Source organism: Kogia breviceps, chromosome 6, assembly GCF_026419965.1.
Source record: "Kogia breviceps isolate mKogBre1 chromosome 6, mKogBre1 haplotype 1, whole genome shotgun sequence".
In the NCBI taxonomy this organism is placed as follows: domain Eukaryota; kingdom Metazoa; phylum Chordata; class Mammalia; order Artiodactyla; family Physeteridae; genus Kogia; species Kogia breviceps.
The window spans coordinates 21,069,609-21,088,278 of NC_081315.1; the positions used below are offsets into that span (position 1 = coordinate 21,069,609).

The following is an 18,670-nucleotide window of genomic DNA, read 5'->3' on the forward strand; positions in this document are numbered from 1 at the left end:
TCCTGTTGCTGACGATCCTTCAGCTCTTCCATCTCCCACCTCCTCCCCCTCCTGCAGTCAGTAACTCTTCTGCCTGTTCACTCGATGCCAGCCCCTGTGTGCCAGCTGTTGTACTGTACTATTGTACTTTTCAAGGTACTGTACTGTAAGGTTAAAAATATTTTCTTTGTTGTTTGCGTTTGTTTTTTATGTACTGTGTGAAAGTATTATAAACCTATTACAGTGCAGTACTATATAGCTGATTGTGTTAGCTGGGTACCTAGGCTAACTTTGTTGGACTTACGAACAAAGTGGACTTAACAAACACGCTCTCGGAACAGAACTCGTTCGTATGTAGGGGACTTACTGTAACATTTTAAACAACTCCAAATGTAAAGTTTGCTTAGTAATTTAAATGTACAGGAAGACATGGCAGAGAAATACGTCACTGCCTTCCTGCCCCAGGCAACCAAAGAAAGACAATGACAGGCGATTGTATATTTTGTTTAATACTTGCATTGTTTCTATAGCGCGATTATAGCAATCTTTAAATTTACTTTTCATTACAAATATTTGTCAAGTTTTGTTTCAGAAACATTTTTCCTACTCTCTTGCACATGCACCCAGACACACTACAAAAAACTCATTCATAACACAGTAAGGGCAAACATTATTCATGTAAACATCTTTCATTAATTTCCCATAATTTAAAAAAATCATAGAATTATAGATATTGAATAAGGCTCATAGATTTAGTTCAAATTCCACAAAAGACCAATCAAAGATGCTCGTTAACTGTGATGAGGTTAACTTTTGGTTGCAATAAATGCCGAAAGCATTCCCCTGGCTTCCAATCCTTAAACATACGTCACAACCTAATCAATGCATTTCAGGATATAAAGAGAACACAGAAAACCCAGGAGGAAAAACTTTTGAAGTAGGGAGCTCAGAACCATGAACCCAACTTTCCTCTATGATAAGCAGACATCATGTAGTCCCTGTAGTTTCCCAGTACATGACTTGAGATGAATGACAGTCATCCAAAACGTAACCAAGTTGTATGTTAAGATACATTGGTATGTGTGTACATATTGCTAGTATACACAGTGAAAATTTGTCATCATATTTATCATTTCATTATATCCAGGACTAAAGCGGAAAAAAAAACCCCACTCAAGTTGAATATCATTATAAAGGAGCATCCTAGTAAGAGTCAGGGGAGTTGGGAGGTATGTCCTATAGGGAGGTGATTGGTCTTGATGTTAAAACGACTTCTAACAACGGTGTGTAAAGTCACAGACAGAGGAAGCAAGGATCTGCATTATCCGAGGATGTCTCTCTCTGGTTGGAAGTTTGGTGCTTGGGTGCATAGTTTCCCAGAGCTGAGACGGGAAGTGTACTGTGCTGAGAAATGGGCCCCTTGCCAGCAGGACCCTCCTCCGTCCTCTCTCGAGGCGGAGGCTCAGAGGCAGGGACTGCTGGCAAAACCGTGAGGTCCCACCCGGGGGTCTGAACCCCAGCTCCACTGAGGGCAGCCTCCCTGACGTGTGTGACTAGGCAGTAAGGAAAGCGGTGGATGGCGGCCAGAAAACCCGGTTCCGAGGTTCCCATGGCCACGTCTGGCTTCTGATTCTGCTGCCCTGCAAAGAAATTGTGCTCCGGATAACTGCACCGGTGTCTCTAATGCCTCTGAGTCACTCACGGGCCCCCAAAGGCCCGCAGTGATGTCACTAAGGGTGGACATACCTCCACGAGCACCTAACTTCCACCAGGAAGCGGCTGAGGCACTGGGGACGCCTACGAGCTCTCTCCACGTCAGATGCAACAACGCCGGGAAGTTGCCATGAGTCAGAGTTTTTGTAGGCTTTTTAATTTTGTAAAAATCAAAACTGATCTGCATTATATCTCAATAGACTCAGAATTCTCACCAAAAATTTTTGCAATTTGTTTAAATAGCACTGGAATAATTCAACTTCACTTAAATATATTCATTCTACCATGAAAATAGTTCATACAAACATCTATTTACATACAAACACGTTAAAATTTGTGAAAAGGGTTTCCATCCCTGTGGTTGTATGGCTTGAAATAGTTTTCATTGCTTTGAGTATGTCTGCACCCATTTGGCAAAATAAAACGATTACAATTTAGTATTTTAAAAATCAAACTGGACACTGAGGCTCCAAATTCCTGAAGGGAAAGATCAAAGACCAAAAAAAAAAAACCAGTCTATCAAGGTACCTCAAGTAGATGTAAATTCAATATATTTTGTGAACCTTTGATCTGCGGCAAATAAACATTACGACTATCAGTCTTGCAACATGGTTTTGCTTGTTTTTCTAAAACAAAAGATGTCTGGATTCTAAATCACTACTCTTAAGACAGAAACTTGAGGCAACTGTTTTAAAACAAAGCACAACAGAAAACAATACCTTCCTGGAAGATCTTAAATGCATTTTGCAGTGAGTGATTTAAAATTTCATATAGTAAAGGAAATTTACTAAAGTGCCACATACGACTCACTGAGAAGACAACCCTTGAACTCACTGTTCACAGTTACTGCAATTTTACCATTACAATTAAATGTTGTCAATGGTTACACCCGGCCTTCACTTTGGCCTTTTCAGGTTGTTGGTGATAAGGAAATTGTTTTTCAAGTGTGAAGAACCCCCAGAAGGCAAATAAGTTTAACGACAGCCCCAGACGGGTTCAAAGGGGTCTTGAACAACAAATTTCCTTCTCAGTTTCTCAGGTAGACCAGGGGTGAAGCCGGTTAAAATAAGAATAGGTACTGCAAAACTCAAGTCTTCCTTGCCTGTAGCTTTAAAATCTCATCATTCCTTTGTGTCAGAAATTCAGTCCTTACGGTTGTTTTTTGTGAGTCCTTTCAAATGCCCATTTGGGGACATACTCCTACAGATTAGTTCCTATTCCTAACTCTAACACAAGATAATATTTTGTCACAGAAAAGCCGCTAAGGAAAGATCTAGTCATGCAGGAGTTGGACTGAGACGGCTCTGAGTGAATCTGATGGGAACCACGGCATCAGGCACCTTCCTTGGCACTGGCCCTTTTGGAGGAGAGCAGAAAGTTCCTCCTTTATCCCCACCACCTGGACTCTTCCACATTTCTGTTACGATGCTGATGAAACTACCTGCTTCCTGACATATTTCCTTCCACAGCGGACGTCAAGATTCAGTAGAAAAATACATCCCAAGGCTTCCCCCTCAGCTTTGGCTCAAACAGGGAACAAACCCTATTCCCTCACCAGTTAATTCCTCACGGGACCCCAACCCCCTGGACTGTTGTATCTACCTACAGAACACAGTGAATCTCAAGGCCCCCTACGACCCCACCGTGTGGACAAAGCCTTCCATTGGGGTGGGGTGGGGTGTCAGGGGGACAACAGGAGCAGCAGAACCAGACGTGGACACAGAGTGATGGAGAGAGGTACTCCCAGAAGGAAAGACAGACAGACAGGGTCCAATGGGCCAGAGAGACTGGAGGAGAGAAGGGAGAGAGGGAGCCGGCCGGAGGGATCAGCTGGCACGTAATTATGTACAAACACCAGCCATTCTCACAGACAACAGAGAGAGAGAGAGGAAAGGGTAGGGCAGGAGAAAGAAGAGCCAGAGAACAAGGGAGACAGGAGAGAGGACGTGGAGAGGCTCAGCTTGGATGTACTGCTTCCTCTGATTTGTCTGAATGTCACACACAGACACACTGCTGGGCTTTAAACTCAGAGAGTTATTCACTATCTTATTTGAAAAATGGATTCGCTGGTTAATCACTATTTCCCACTCTTCAGCCACTTTTGTCAAAAGAAAAGAAAAATTCCACTGGAATGGGGTAGCCCATTGGGACAGAAATTACACCCCATGGCAGCCGGCAGCCTCAAGTCCTTGCTTTGGAGTCCTGCGCCATCCTCCCCCCGACTGCACTCCCTGATCTCGCTCCACAACCCAACTCACTGGGGTTGATTAAAGCCATCTTTCTCCTGAAGACAGTCACTTACTTTGGGACGCGCTTGAATGAAAGCACCTATCGGAATACAAGTCCCAAGGCTCTGCCCATCTGCCAGTTTATGGAACGGTCTCTTTCTACAGAATAGAAGCGATCCTATCCTGGTGCCTTTTAATCTAAAAACTCTATTCAGTTCACTTCGTGGAAGATCTTCCTGGCAGCCTCAGAACTTCTCACGAGTGAACCAGCAGCTTAGCTCCCTGAAACCATGGCCACCTAGCTGCACTGCTGGGGACAGGGGAGCTCTGGAAAGTCTGGACTTACCAAGGGAAAGGGCCACTTCTGTCACTGTCTAGAAGGCTGAATCCTGCGCCCAGGAGCTGCCAGAACTGAAAGTTGTGAGCAGCCTTGGATGAAGCACTTTTGTTAAATTCTTCCCAAGAGCAATGTGTAACTGACATGAAATAGCAAACTTCCTCCCACCTGTTTCTTTTCTCTTTTCCTGCTCCCAGCAAGCCTTCCCTACTAGCCAGAGCTACAGTGTGGAAGGCTTCAGCTTTCAAGACCAAACTGACTCGGTGACAGGTGCCCCAGCTGACAGTTGCAACTTGTAGCAACTGCTGCTTTCCAGACCTCCCAGCTCCTCAGCTGGGCATCTGAGGAGGACACAGCTATGGCATGTGGTGAGGGCACTTACAAAAACCCAAACTCCCAGAATTCCCCCAGAGTAATCCCAGTCAGGTTACATACCTAATTAGCTAAACTAAAAAAACAGGGGCTTTTCTCCTTATTTCTGCAGTTGTGATTGCACAAGGCTAGCAAAAATGGCTGAAATGCTATTGATACCGTTGCTTCTAAACTATACAGGTGTTAGTCTTAATTCACAAGGCTGTGAAGCAGGTAAGTGCTTTGAAATTACAATGATGAAGAGTTTTAGCATTAAGGTTTGATTTGTACCTAGTGATCAGTACGTCTCTCTTAACAGTAGCGATTAAAAAAAAAAAACCAAAAAACAAAAAAGCCTTTTGAATTCTGTGTTATAATTCAAGTTTGCTATTAGACTTTTGAATTCAATGCACTGTGCCACAAGCCAGACTGCTCTGTTATGTACATTTAATGTGTACCCAAGGAGAAAAAAAATTACTAGCACTATTGAAGATATTGCAAAATTGCCACGTCTACTGCTTAGAAATACTAATTTCCCTCTCCTCTTTCTTAAAGTATATGTTACAACTCTTCCATAACTTAATGCAAACAAAGTAAATTCATTTCTTCTCACATCTTAAAGCAAAGATATCTTTGTTTACATGCGAGAATAATAATTCTATAATAATAGCCTGGCCCTAGGAGCCAGGTCTTTATATTAGGACATAATAATGAAACAGTGATATAGAGAGAGCCAGAGAGACCTACACACTGGCACTGAAACGAAATCCATTTGGAAGTTTTCTCTTGTGAAGGATACCTAAGAGAAGAGGACTAAGGGGTGAAGTGACTCAAAAAGTGGGCTTCTGTTCGCTAGGGAGAAAACAAAGCCATTCTATTGCAAGAACAGATCAAAGGTTAAAAGGCAAATGATACTACATTTAGAGAATAAAAATGTAGTAATTCTCTGTCCTCCATATGGCGCATATGCAAGTGTGATAACGCAATTTGCACTGGCCATAGAAATAAACCTCATGGAAAAGCCACTGACTAAAAATGACTGAAAAACCCCCTTTTTCCCTTTTTTCAGTCTAATCGTTTGGCATCTCTGAATGTGGTACAGATTTAGTCTCGAACCACCCAAGAACATCACGCTGTCTTCTGTCAAGTGCTCAACAGTACCTCTCAGGAGGGCGTTGTTGCTAGCTAATTTTAAATCTGGTATGAGTAATACAGTCAGACCTAGTTAGTATTCGAGAAAGTTGTAGCGAACGCAGAGTGAGAGGATGTGATGTCACAGCATGAGCAGTCCCTGGTTGTCCCGTTGTCGGATAAACGTAGTGCATAGATCCAAGTTTCTATTCCAGGTCTCTGAAGCCCAGAGCCAGGCCTTTCACTTCTGCTGGGTGGCCTGGAAGGCCTTCAGCTCCACCTGGTACCACTCGGGGGCTTCAGGCCCGCTCTTCCCCGGGGGGCTGTGGTCGTAGCCATAGGCAACGGTGAGTTCCTCGTCGGCCTCCACGGCTCGGAGCGTGCGAATGCACTTGATGGGTCCAAAACGGGGGTGGACAAACCTAGACATCAAGATGCACATGGTCATTCCCGGGCCGGACCGGGAGGTCAGATGCAAAGGCTACAAGAGCTGAGGCAGGAATCACCCGTGTGCTCGCCGCGCCCTGGACACCACCGGCAGGTCCTGAGTGTGCGGGCCACAGAGGAGCCGGCATCAGCTTCCCCTGGGAGCCTGGGTGCTTCCCCTGGGTGCTCACGGGGATACTCGGGGCTTCCCCACCCAGACCTGGTAGTGGGATCTGCATTCTAACACCCGGCCACCCTCCCCCTCCCAGGTGACTCCTACGTACATTAAGGTTTAAAAAGCACGGCCCTATCTTCCTTGCTGAGCCTATTTGCCACTCTGTATTTGTAAATCAACAATCAGGATCTTCAACTAAAGTCTGTCTTTAATGAGAAATCAGATGCAATGCGGCCTGCCAGCATTTCGGCTCCTCTGGCCTGTTGCAACAGGTTAACCTGGCTGTACCTCGGGGAAAGGCTTTGCCAGGGCACTTCTGGAGTTGTAAGAGAGAGCCCTGTGGATTTTCAAAAGCAGAAAACTCTGTTTTCCATCCTGTACCTATAGAGGAAGAGTCATTTTCTAGCATAAAAGTAAATGAAGATTTTTTTTCCCCCGAGAGGGAAGCGCAGACCGCTCTGCCATCCTGCTTCTTGCAGATTTCCCTCTGATGCACCCGGTGATGGGAGAGGCCGGGCTAAAGCTAGGATTATGCTCCTCTGCCACAGGCTCCCAGCCTGGCTCCCTGCAGGGGAACGGGAGCTAAATAAGTACTAAGAGACTCATCTCCAACAGCTGCTGAAACCCAACACGGATACCTGGAACGCAGGCCAGCAAGAAATTAACTTTGTTCTCCTATGCATCTGGTCAAATGCATTCATTTATAGTTAACGTTTTGAACAAACACCAAAGGAGGAGGTTCCAGGCCCGAAGGCAGAGGTACACGGGGCTTGATGGCAAGCGCTTGGTGGGAGAGGAGTGTGTCTGCAGTGTATGGACATATTTTGTGGGGAGTAAAAAGGAACAACCGCACCCTCACTCCAAGTGGGCCTCTATGTCCACCCCCTTTGGCTGCCCTGTTTCTTGGAAAGCACGCTTGATTTGGGCCCGAAGACTTTGGTGTAAGTCCTGGTGCCACACGTTATTACTGCCTCCTTCTGGAAAGCTCACCTCTGTGTCTCTGAATCTCACTTTCCTCACCTGCCAAATCATGATAACACCAGTAATCCTTATCCTTCAAGAGTCATTGTGGTGACAAAATAGGGTCACATAAATAAAGCACCACATGCAGTGCCTGGCACAACTGAAGACTCGTATCAGTTGTGACATGTGTAAGCGAGCACGTGGGTATATGAGAGCACGCACGTGCACAGAAGTCTCAGACTGTGCTCCAGTATGGAGGACATCCCTGGATCAGGGATTGGGGAATTCCTTATTAAAATCACAACTCTTTGTCTCTAAATTAAAATATTTCATTAAAAAATAGGGCTTCCCTGGTGGCGCAGTGGTTGAGAGTCCGCCTGCCGATGCAGGGGACGCGGGTTCGTTCCCCGGTCCGGGAAGATCCCACATGCCGCAGAGCGGCTGGGCCCGTGAGCCATGGCTGCTGGGCCTGTGCGTCCGGAGCCTGTGCTCCGCAACGGGAGAGGCCACAACAGTGAGAGGCCCGCGTACCGCAAAAAAAAAAAAAAAAAAAAAAAAAGAATGAAATAATGCCATTTGCAGCAACATGGATGGACCTAAAGATTGTCATACTAAGAGAAGTCAGACAAAGAAAAATATCATATGATATCACATGGGGAATCTTAAAAAAATGATACAAATGAATTTATTTACAAAACAAACAGACTCGCAGACATAGAAAGCAAAGATGTTTAAGGGGAAAGGGGAAAGGTGGGAGAGGGGGAGGGATAAATTAAGAGTATGGGATTAACAGATACACAATACTATATATAAAATAGATAAACAACAAGGACCTACTGTATAGCACAGGGAACTATATTCAATATCTTGTAATAACCTATGACAGAAGAGCATCTGAAAATGAATATATGTATATCCAAATCACTTTGCTGTACACCTGAAACTAACACAGTATCGTAAATCAGTGATACTTCAATAAAAAAAAATACTCCTGAAATGGAGCTCTAGTTAACCTTCTGGTACACCGAAAAAAATCGCACAAGAAGCCTAAGATTTCTCTTATCGTCCTCTTGTATTTTAATTTTCTTGCTCATCATCGTTCTTCTCAGGGAGTAGAAAATGGACACACTGAAAAGACAGAACTCAATCTCAGGTGCTGATTCTTCAAAGCAGCCCTAAGGCACGATGGTTAAGAGCACTTCTCCACTTTGACAAGAGCCCTGCATTTCTTGTCGCTGATCTGCGATCAGCAGTAATTACTAGGGGCCCCACGAAGTTACTGGGAGGATCGAATGACAACGTGCACAGAAGGCTTTAGCACAGCCCCGACCTAAAGGAAGTGCTCAGGAAACACTGGCTGCACGATTGGCACTCAGACCCAACCTCGGGGCCACACTCTTCAGTCCCTTGTCGACAAATAACCTATGTTTACAACGAGAAAAGTAGTTCCTGCCTATCTGTCCATTTGGCATGCTGTACCAGACTACAGTTAAAACAGCTTACGGAAGTGCTGTTCTGTTTTAAGTTACAGTGTGCATAACAGCACCAATGACTTTAGAAACAAATGAATGCCATGGATTGGTATCTGAATGTTATATTTGATTATTATTCAGCTAGTCTCCCCATGACCCCAAATAATTCATCATTCACATTGGGCTTGGAAAAAAAAGACTCTGAGGAGGGACTTGATTTTGCACAAATGGTTCCTTCTCTTGTCTCCTGTGCTCTCTTCTTTTTGATGAGAAAAATCATGTTCTTGCCATGAAATCACAGGACTCATTTGTTTTAAGGGGCAGCCTAAGTAGCATTTGTTATCCTTAGTTACCACTGCTTCAAAGGGTTGTTGTTCAGCTGTGTGCAGCCTGCAACGTTGCTTTGGCCTAATTCACACTGGCCGTGAAAGCCTTCGAGTTAATAACAGTGTCAGTTTCATTTCACATGACACATGTCCTTTGCCATTTCCACCCGCCCTTTAAACAGAAGTTGTAGCTTCAGTACTTGGTACTGGCTGCCAAGGAGAGAGCAAGTCAGTGCCGGAACAAATTTAAAGCCATCTCAGGGATGCAAGAAGGGACATTCAAATCCTGGCAATTTTCCTACAGATTTAAATGCACATGATCAGATCCTGCTTACGTTAACAAGCTAGAGGACTAAGTGACAGCAAACTACAGCTGAGCAGAAAAGGTTGCACACAGCTGCCTAACTCCTAGACTCCTAGCCTGTCCTCAGGCTGAGTTAAGGACAGCAGCAACATGGAATCTCAGCTGTATCCTTTAAGGCACAGTCGGAGATGCTGGCCTTTTGGAAGAGAGGGTTCAGGGGGCACATGAAAACTACTAAGATATTTGTAGGACTACTATGTAGAAGAGAGATTGACACTGTACACAAGAAGAAAAGGGAGGTGATTAAGGGTCAAGGGCTGAATATTACAGAGAAACCCATATGGGCTCAACAGAAGGAACTTTCTAATCATCAGAGCCCAACAGCTATTCCATGATATGTATTTGTTTGTGCAGACAGCTGCCTTTGTGGATAATGGTAAGGTTCTCATCAATGGAGGTTTCCAAGAGGTTCAATGCACCGTTGGAAGGGGAAGTAGGATTATTTGATTTTTTAAAATAATGATTTTGTTGAGATATAATTCATGTCTCATAAAATTCATCCATTTCAAGTGTACAATTCGGTGGTTTTCAGTTGTGCAACCATCGCCACTAATTTTGGAAGCTTTCATCAGCCTCAAAAGGAACCTCCACGCTCATTAGCCATCAACTTCTACTCCGCCCACCCCCGGCCCCAGCTCCAGGCAACCACTGGTCTGCATTCTGTCTCTGTGGCTATAGTGGACTGTTCATATACATGGAAATCATACACTACATGCTCTTGTGACTGGCTTCTTTTTAAATATTTATTTATTTATTTTGGCTACACTGGGTCTTCGTTGCAGCACGTGGGGTCTTTAGTTGCGGCATGCGGGATCTTTAGTTGCGGCATGCAAGCTGTTAGTTGCGGCATGCATGCGGGATCTAGTTCCTCCACCAGGGCTCGAACCCAGGCCCCTTGCACTGGGAGCGTGGAGTCTTAACCACTGGACCACCAGGGAAGTCCCCATGACTGGCTTCTTGCACTTAGCATGTCTTCAAGGCTCATCCATGTTGTAGCATGTGTTCAGTATTTCATTCCTCTTGATTGTTAAATGATAGGGACTCTGATTTTACAGGGTTTTTTTTCCAATACTGAGAGCTCATGCCCTAGGCTTAGGATCTTTTGGTTCTCCTTGCTTTCACATAATAAAAGGATTCCCTAATCTCCACTGTGCAGAGTCATTTCAATTTGTACTATTACTTCAAATGACACTACCCTTAATTTTCCAGAATGAGACAACTAAAGGACAAAAAAGCCACAATAAAACAGCAACCACTAAGTACAGCATTTCCACAGCATTTCTACTCTTCGAAGCACTTTTCCATTTCTGAGTTTCAAGTTATAACCATGAGGCCCCTGGCCAGAGGACCCTCGAATATTCTGAGGAAGCCACCTTCCTTGAGGCAGGATGACACCTTTGAGGTGCCCTCCTCATTCTCAGGGCCCCAGCCACTGGCCGCTTGGTATCCTACTCACATGTCGTAGATGCAGTTCGGAGTGAAGGAGTGATTTGCCTTGTGTCCCAAGGAGGCACAGTACTTGGATACACGGTTGTAGGGCTCAGGCACATCAATGACCGTTTCTTCATCGAGGGAGAGGGTGTTCCCATTCAGAGCCCAGTCCCTGCTGTCAACCTGCAGAAAACAAGAAAGCGAACATTAGAAAGGCCCCTCCTCCCAGGAGTTCAAAGGACACCGGAGATATTAACTCATTTATCCTTAAACTTCACAGTTTGAGTGCCACATACATGGAAAGAGCCTAAGGCATCCCTTGCTCCTCGATGGTGCAAACGCTGCACACTGATGGTGCAAAAGGTGTATGTGGGCAGCCGGGCGGCTCAACTTAGCATTTATTGATTTCCCCCTATCTTATATGAAAAAAAGGATTTAAAGTCCCTTTACAAAGACACACACACAAAACAGATTTTTTTAACATCTTTATTGGAGTATAATTGCTTTACAATGGTGTGTTCGTTTCTGCTTTATAACAAAGTGAATCAGCTATACATATACACATATCCCCATATCTCTTCCCTCTCGCATCTCCCTCCCTCCCACCCGCCCTATCCCACCCCTCTAGCTGGTCACAAAGCACCGAGCTGATCTCCCCGTGCTATGCGGCTGCTTCCCACTAGTTATCTATTTTACATTTGGTAGTGCATATACGTCCATGCTACTCTCTCACTTCGTCCCAGCTTACCCTTCCCCCTCCCCATGTGCTCAAGTCCATTCTCTACGTCTGCATCTTTACTCCTGTCTTGCCCCTAGGTTCTTCAGAACCTTTTTTTTTTTTTGATTCCATATATATGTGTTAGCATACGGTATTTGTTTTTCTCTTTCCGACTTACTTCACTCTGTATGACAGACTCTAGGTCCATCCACCTCACTACAAATAACTCAATTTTGTTTCTTTTTATGGCTGAGTAATATTCCATTGTATATATGTGCCACATCTTCTTTATCCATTCATCTGTCGATGGACACTTAGGTTGCCTACATGTCCTGGCTATTGTAAATAGAGCTGCAATGAACATCGTGGTAAGTGACTCTTTTTGAATTATGGTTTTCTCAGGGTATATGCCCAGTAGTGGGATTGCTGGGTCCTATGGTAGTTCTATTTTTAGTTTTTTAAGGAACCTCCATACTGTTCTCCATAGTGGCTGTATCAATTTACATTCGCACCAAGAGTGCAAGAGGGTTCCCTTTTCTCCACACCCTCTCCAGCATTTATTATTTGTAGACTTTTTGATGATGGCCATTCTGACCGGTGTGAGATGATATCTCATTGTAGTTTTGATTTGCATTTCTTTAATGATTAGTGATGTTGCATCCTTTCATGTGTTTGTTGGCAATCTGTATATCTTCTTTGGAGAAATGTCTATTTAGGTCTTCTGCCCATTTTTGGACTGGGTTGTTTGTTTGTTTTTAATATATATATATATTTATTCATTTATTTATTTTTGGCTGTGTTGGGTCTTCGTTGCTGTGCACGGGCTTTCTCTAATTGCGGCGTGAGTGGGGGCTACTCCTCATTGCAGTGAGCGGGATTTTCATTGCAGTGGCTTCTCTTGTTGCAGAGCACGGGCTCTAGGCACGGAGGCTTCAGTAGTTGTGGCGCACGGGCTTAGTTGCTCTGCGGCATGTGGGATCCTCCCGGACCAGGGCTCAAACCCGTGTCTCCTGCACTGGCAGGCAGATTTTTTGTTTGTTTGTTTGTTTGCGGTATGCGGGCCTCTCACTGCTGTGGCCTCTCCCGTTGCGGAGCACAGGCTCCGGACGCTCAGGCTCAGCGGCCATGGCTCACAGGCCCAGCAGCTCCACAGCACGTGGTATCTTCCCGGACCGGGGCACGAACCTGCGTCCCCTGCATCGGCAGGCGGACTCTCAACCACTGCGCCACCAGGGAAGCCCGGGCAGGCAGATTCTTAACTACTGTGCCACCAGGTAAGTCTCTGGTTGTTTGTTTTTTTGATATTGAGCTGCATGAGCTGCTTGTAAACTTTGGAGATTAATCCTTTGTCAGTTGCTTCATTTGCAAATATTTTCTCCCATTCTGAGGGTTGTCTTTTCATCTTGTTTATGGTTTCCTTTCCCGTGCAAAAGCTTTTAAGTTTCATTAGGTCCCATTTGTTTATTTTTGTTTTTATTTCCATTTCTCTAGGAGGTGGGTCAATAAGGATCTTGCTGTGATTGATGTCATAAGGTGTTCTGCCTATGTTTTCCTCTAAGAGTTTGATAGTGTCGGGCCTGACATTTTAAACCAGCTGTCTTGAATTAAAAGCAGGTAAGTGTTATGTCAACGAGTCAAAGATGGCCTCTGTGTATGGGCCCCTAGGTTGTTTATTTCTTCACTGCTGGCTGAGACCTGTTACCTTAAAAACCCATCACCACCAACCTTAAATTTTTATATACCCCACTGTTATTTTAAATAGCCCAAACAGAGCAGAGTTTTAGCCATTCAGAGTTTGCTTTATCCACAAAACCTCACCCCACATCTGCTAGGAGCAGATAGATAAACCCAGGACCATAAAGACGCCAGACTGTAGCTGTCCTTTGGAGTTCTTTGGCCCAGAGACCCTCCCAGGCTACACATCACCTAGACATGTCAACCCCCTCTCCAGTCCCTCTCTTTCCCAGGGAGTTCCCTTGCCCTGCTCCCCTCTGGACCTTGGCCCCTGTGCCATAAGCCTCTGAACGGCCTCATGCTGGGAGGACACCCCCTCTCCCGCAGCCCCGCCCAATCACCACCCAATATCTATAAAGCTTGTTGTGTGCTGCTGTCTCTTGTGGTCTTTTTCTTTAATCAGCCCTCAAATCCCTTGAACCTCTACAGAGAGAAGGATGAAGCCAAAGAAAAATGAAAGTGAGAACATCAAACAGAACCAGAAACCTAAGGAATGCAAAACTGAGCGCCAGAAAAGTCCTACACCTGTGCTGCAGGTGGGCAATCGCTGTGACCAGCAGAGTCACAGACAACCACCTGCCGTGGGTGTGCTTTCTCACCCACAGCAGGACTCACTATCCGCTATGCAAGCAGCAGGCATCCCTTCTCCCACCCCGTCCTGACCGACATGCCCCAGCATCCGTGCATGCCAGCAAGGACAGCATTTTGGAACCAACAGCATCACACTTTCATTCATTCAAGAACTGTGGACACTCAGAGGTATACCACCTTTCCTGTCTGTAAGCTACAATTATGCTTTTATTTGTATCTGATATTCATTCAACAGATACTGACTGAGCATCTACCATATGGTAGGCACTGTTCTAGGTGCAGGGGATCCAGCAGTGATGAAAGTGAAAAAATCTTCATGGATCTTTTTTTTTTTTTTTTTTTTTGTGATACACGGGCCTCTCACTGTTGTGGCCTCTCCCGTTGCGGAGCACAGGCTCCGGACGCGCAGGCTCAGCGGCCATGGCTCACCGGCCCAGCCGCTCCGCGGCATGTGGGATCCTCCCGGACCGGGGTACGAACCCGTGTCCCCTGCATCGGCAGGCGGACTCTCAACCACTGCGCCACCACGGAAGCCCTTCATGGATCTTAATATTCCAGACCTGTTATGTGATTTGATATATGACACTCAGTACCATCTTCCTTATGTTGCCACTAGTTGTGTATTTTTCTCATCTAAACTTCATGAAGGCAAGGAGGCACCCTCATTCGTTTATATAGTGAGTTTCAGCACAGAGCCAGATTCTGCTGTTTGAAACCTTGCTTGAATTCTGCAGTTACTATATTTGTGACCTTAGGCAAATTGCTTAACCTCTCTTCGCTTCAGTTTCCTTAGATGTAAAACGTTTGAATAAATTATGTATCAATATCCTGAGCCACCGTCCATAGGCTGAATTTCTTGGACTTTCTGGATTGACCATCACAAGGGGACACTGCAAGGCAGATCACAGCTCGGTTTGTGGACTGACATCTTTGTCTGGGTAGCTACTTTGAATGTACAGCGACTTGATTATTTCTCGGCCTTTCGTTTTTTTATCATTCCATAGGAACAAATGAAAAATGAGGAGGTGAAGGTGGGATGTGAGTGATCGGCTTAAGTCCCACCCAGCTTCACACAAGTGAGACCGGGATGGACAGAGCCCTAGCTGTGCTCAAAGCAACAAGCTTTCGCCCTTAAGCAGACACTTAAGGAAGCTAGTTGTGAAGTAAAGAAACAAAACCAAAAAAACATATATGAAATCTGAGAAGTGTATCAAAGATTGTGGCTTAAAGGCAAGAGGTGATTCAACTCTTTAACTTTTAATTTTTAATTTTTGGGGGCAATAGAACCCTTCCAGGTAAGACGTAGGCTATTGCATGGCTTTTGCACCAACAGAAGTAGGGGCCCTTCCTGTAAAGCACCCCACCCAAGGTCATAAATTAATTATTGACAGAGTCCAGTTGGATCTCAATTTTTCAGATACTGGGTGTAGTCCAATACAAAGCAATTACTGTCTCCCTGATGGCACCAGCCCACTTTCTATAAAATAGCTGTGGAATGTAAAAAAAAAAAAAATCATACTAAGGCTCAAAATAAAGAGGAAAATTGGTACTTCCCTGGCCGTCCAGTGGTTAAGATTCCACGTTTCCACTGCAGGGGCTGTGGGTTCAAATCCCTGGTCGGGGAACTAAGATCCCACATGCCGTGCAGTGTGGCCAAATAAATAAAAATAAATTTTTAAAAAAAGATGAATAGACTTGATTTCACAACAATTTTTTTTTTTTTTTTTTTTTTTTTGCGGTACGCGGGCCTCTCACTGTTGTGGCCTCTCCCGTTGCGGAGCACAGGCTCCGGACGTGCAGGCCCAGCGGCCATGGCTCACGGGCTTAGTTGCTCCGCGGCACGTGGGATCTTCCCGGACCGGGGCACGAACCCGTGTCTCCTGCATCGGCAGGCGGATTCTCAACCACTGCGCCACCAAGGAAGCCCCACAACAACTTTTTTTTAAAAAGAGGAAAATATCTGCTATAGACTGAATGTTAATGTCCCCGCTTCAAACATATGTTGAAATCTCATCCCCAAGGTCCGGGTATCCGGAGGTGGAGTCTTTGGGAGGCGTTTAGGTCATGACAGCAAGCAGAGCCCTCATGAATGGGATTAGTGTCTTATAAAAGAGGCCCCAGAGAGCTCCCGCATCCCTCCTGCCATATGAAGTTACAGCAAAAAGGGGGACATCTATGAACCAGGAAGCAGGCTCTCACCAGACACTGAATCTGTTGGCACCTTGATCTTGGACTTCCCAGCCTCCAGAACTGTGAGAAATCAATTTCTGTTGTTCATAAGCTACAAAATCTATGGTGTCTTTGCTAAAGCAGTCTGAGGCTGGCTATAAGACAATATACAAGCATTTTACAAAAATCCCTAGTTTTAGGCTTCCCTGGTGGCGCAGTGATTGAGAGTCCGCCTGCCAATGCAGGGGACACGGGTTTGTGCCCCAGTCCGGAAGGATCACGCGTGCCGCGGAGCGGCTGGGCCCGTGAGCCACGGCCAGTGAGCCTGCGCGTCCGGAGCCTGTGCTCCGCAACGGGAGAGGCGACAGCAGTGAGAGGCCCATGTACCGCAAAAAAGAGAAACAACCCTAGCTTTTTGTTCCTTTATATTCCTAGTGAATATTAAAGTAAAAGGACTAATGAGAAAATTAATAAGGGTGTTTGAAACAAAACCCTTTAACCAATCACGCTGATTTTCCACTTCTACCCCGCTCACCTCTTGGTGTGTAATTCGGACTCCATTATAAAAAGACATAACAGTATTGGGTCCCACTGCTACCTTTGAAAACAGTCCTTCTCCAGCACTGGAAATGAGAGATTCCGCAACATAAACCCTAAACAGAAAAAAGGGGCAAATAATGATTTATTTTTAGTTTGATATGTCATCCCTTATACATCAACCACCAAAACATTCTTATAGCTACGGAATCCAAAATGTCAGTTCATAATAATCCAATGAGGAAGTAAGAAACAGTGAAACCACGTATTTTGGCATTAGAAACTGGTTACTTATTTCTCTCACTGCTCTCTAATAAAGGGATTATTAGTATATATTCACAAGGTAACTCAGTGCTTGATATAAGGTTTTAAAAAATTTGTCTGTTTTAATTAATGACAATGTCCACTGTCTTCCTAGACAAGGCAAACATTTCCCAAAGCTAATTAAAGCTATACCTAAGTTTCCCAGTGCCAAATAGGAGGGAAAGACTGTTTTAATGGCGCCCCAAGATGAATCTTTTACATGAAAGAGTGATAAATAGTTAATAAAATATATCCAATAAGCACTTCCCAACAAAGGAATTTATAGCAGATCGGCTCAAAGACCAAATCTGGCTCTGTCCATTTTTGTAAATAAAGTTTTATTGGGACCCAGCCACGCCTATTTGTTCACTATTATCTATGACTGCTTTAGCATTACAAAGGTAGACTTAAGTAGTTGCCGTAGAGACCCACAAAGCCTAAAATACTGACCACATGGCCCTTTATAGGACAAGTTTGCCAACCACTGGTTTATAAGAAAACAGCACTCATGATTACTGGATTTAGTAACTGGATTTAGTAAGTAAGTACATGCCCCATCCACACTATTTCAGTTCTTCTGTCCCCTGTGATGTAATGACTCTGGTGGAACTGGTCATCTGGGATTTTTGTTATGTAGATCTTCTGCTTACTTGATGGGCTGGAAGGCTGAATGACTGCTTTTACCTCTTGACTCTCTCCCTGGGACAGAATTATACATCCTGCTGCTTGGCCGCATGACTGCCCTTCAGCTTGGGCTGAGGATACGTCCCTGCCTGACTGACTTTGGTCTTGGCCATGTGATCGGCTTTGCGACTAGGCAGAAGTGACCGCAAAGCTAGGTCTTGGATGTTAAGAAGCATGGCAAGTTTCTGCCAGCTTCCTTGAGTTTCCACTCATCTCCACAAGAAGAAGATGCCCCGGGGGGGCTGTTGCTCCCTTAGCCTGAGTCTTGGAATGAAGGCATGTGAAACAGACTGGAACCCAACTTGAAACCTGGAGTGTAGCCTAGTCCAGCTGAGCCGAGTTGAGCCCAGTCGAAAGTGGCTGGACGTCAGCCAATCTACAGAAGCATAAGCGTAAAAGAAAATGTTTGCTTTCATAAATCACTGATAGTCTCAGGGTGTTGTTACGTGGCATCATCACAATGACAGTAACAAAAAATGACTGATGCATACGGTTATGGTACTGTTGTGTTTTGGGGGCTAACAAGAGACCAAACCTTTCTCCCTGCAAACAGGCCAGAGCCTCGTGTCAAGAAAGAGGCCATTCATTCATTGTGACATTGTGGTGTCGGCCCTGTCAGTTAAACCAGGGAAGAGGCCTTTTCTCAGATGGGGACGGAACAGAAACTGAATAGAAGCCACGCTTACAGAATGAGGCCAAGAGAAAGCCAACTGCAGATGGCACCCTTACCCACAAACAGGCCAGTCGCTGGGGAATAAGAACCCCAGGCAGGGGACCAGAGAAAACCATACCAGGAATCAAGGCTTAGAGTTTAGATAGGGTATGAAATGGACACTCTGGGAGGGAGCTTATAGAATCAGAAACTTGTAATTTATAAGCTGGAATGTTTTTATGCTTCTTGTATTTTCTTTGTTTCACTCCTGTCTTCCCTTAGTGAATCAAGAAATTATCTCACATTCCAGACCCCCTCAGCTGGGCTAAGTAGAAAAGGAGGCATTTGGTCCCTGCCTCGGCTAGAGCTTTCAAGAGTGTGAAATG

At 45.0% G+C, this 18,670-nt stretch overlaps 1 protein-coding gene across 11 annotated transcripts in view; it reads right to left on the reverse strand.

Moving 5' to 3' along the window:
- Positions 1 to 467: 467 nt before the first annotated feature.
- SETD7 (SET domain containing 7, histone lysine methyltransferase) overlaps positions 468 to 18,670 on the reverse strand; it is a 53,475-nt gene continuing 35,272 nt past the window's right edge. For all 11 annotated transcript variants that reach the window (XM_059067552.2, XM_059067550.2, XM_067035568.1 and 8 more), the window contains 3 exons: positions 16,644 to 16,761; positions 10,922 to 11,079; positions 468 to 6,161 (listed from right to left, as the gene is read on the reverse strand). In XM_059067552.2, coding sequence (XP_058923535.1) covers positions 5,981 to 6,161; positions 10,922 to 11,079; positions 16,644 to 16,761 — 457 coding nt within the window. In that variant the 3' untranslated portion in view covers positions 468 to 5,980. The remainder of the gene's footprint in view (positions 6,162 to 10,921; positions 11,080 to 16,643; positions 16,762 to 18,670) is intronic.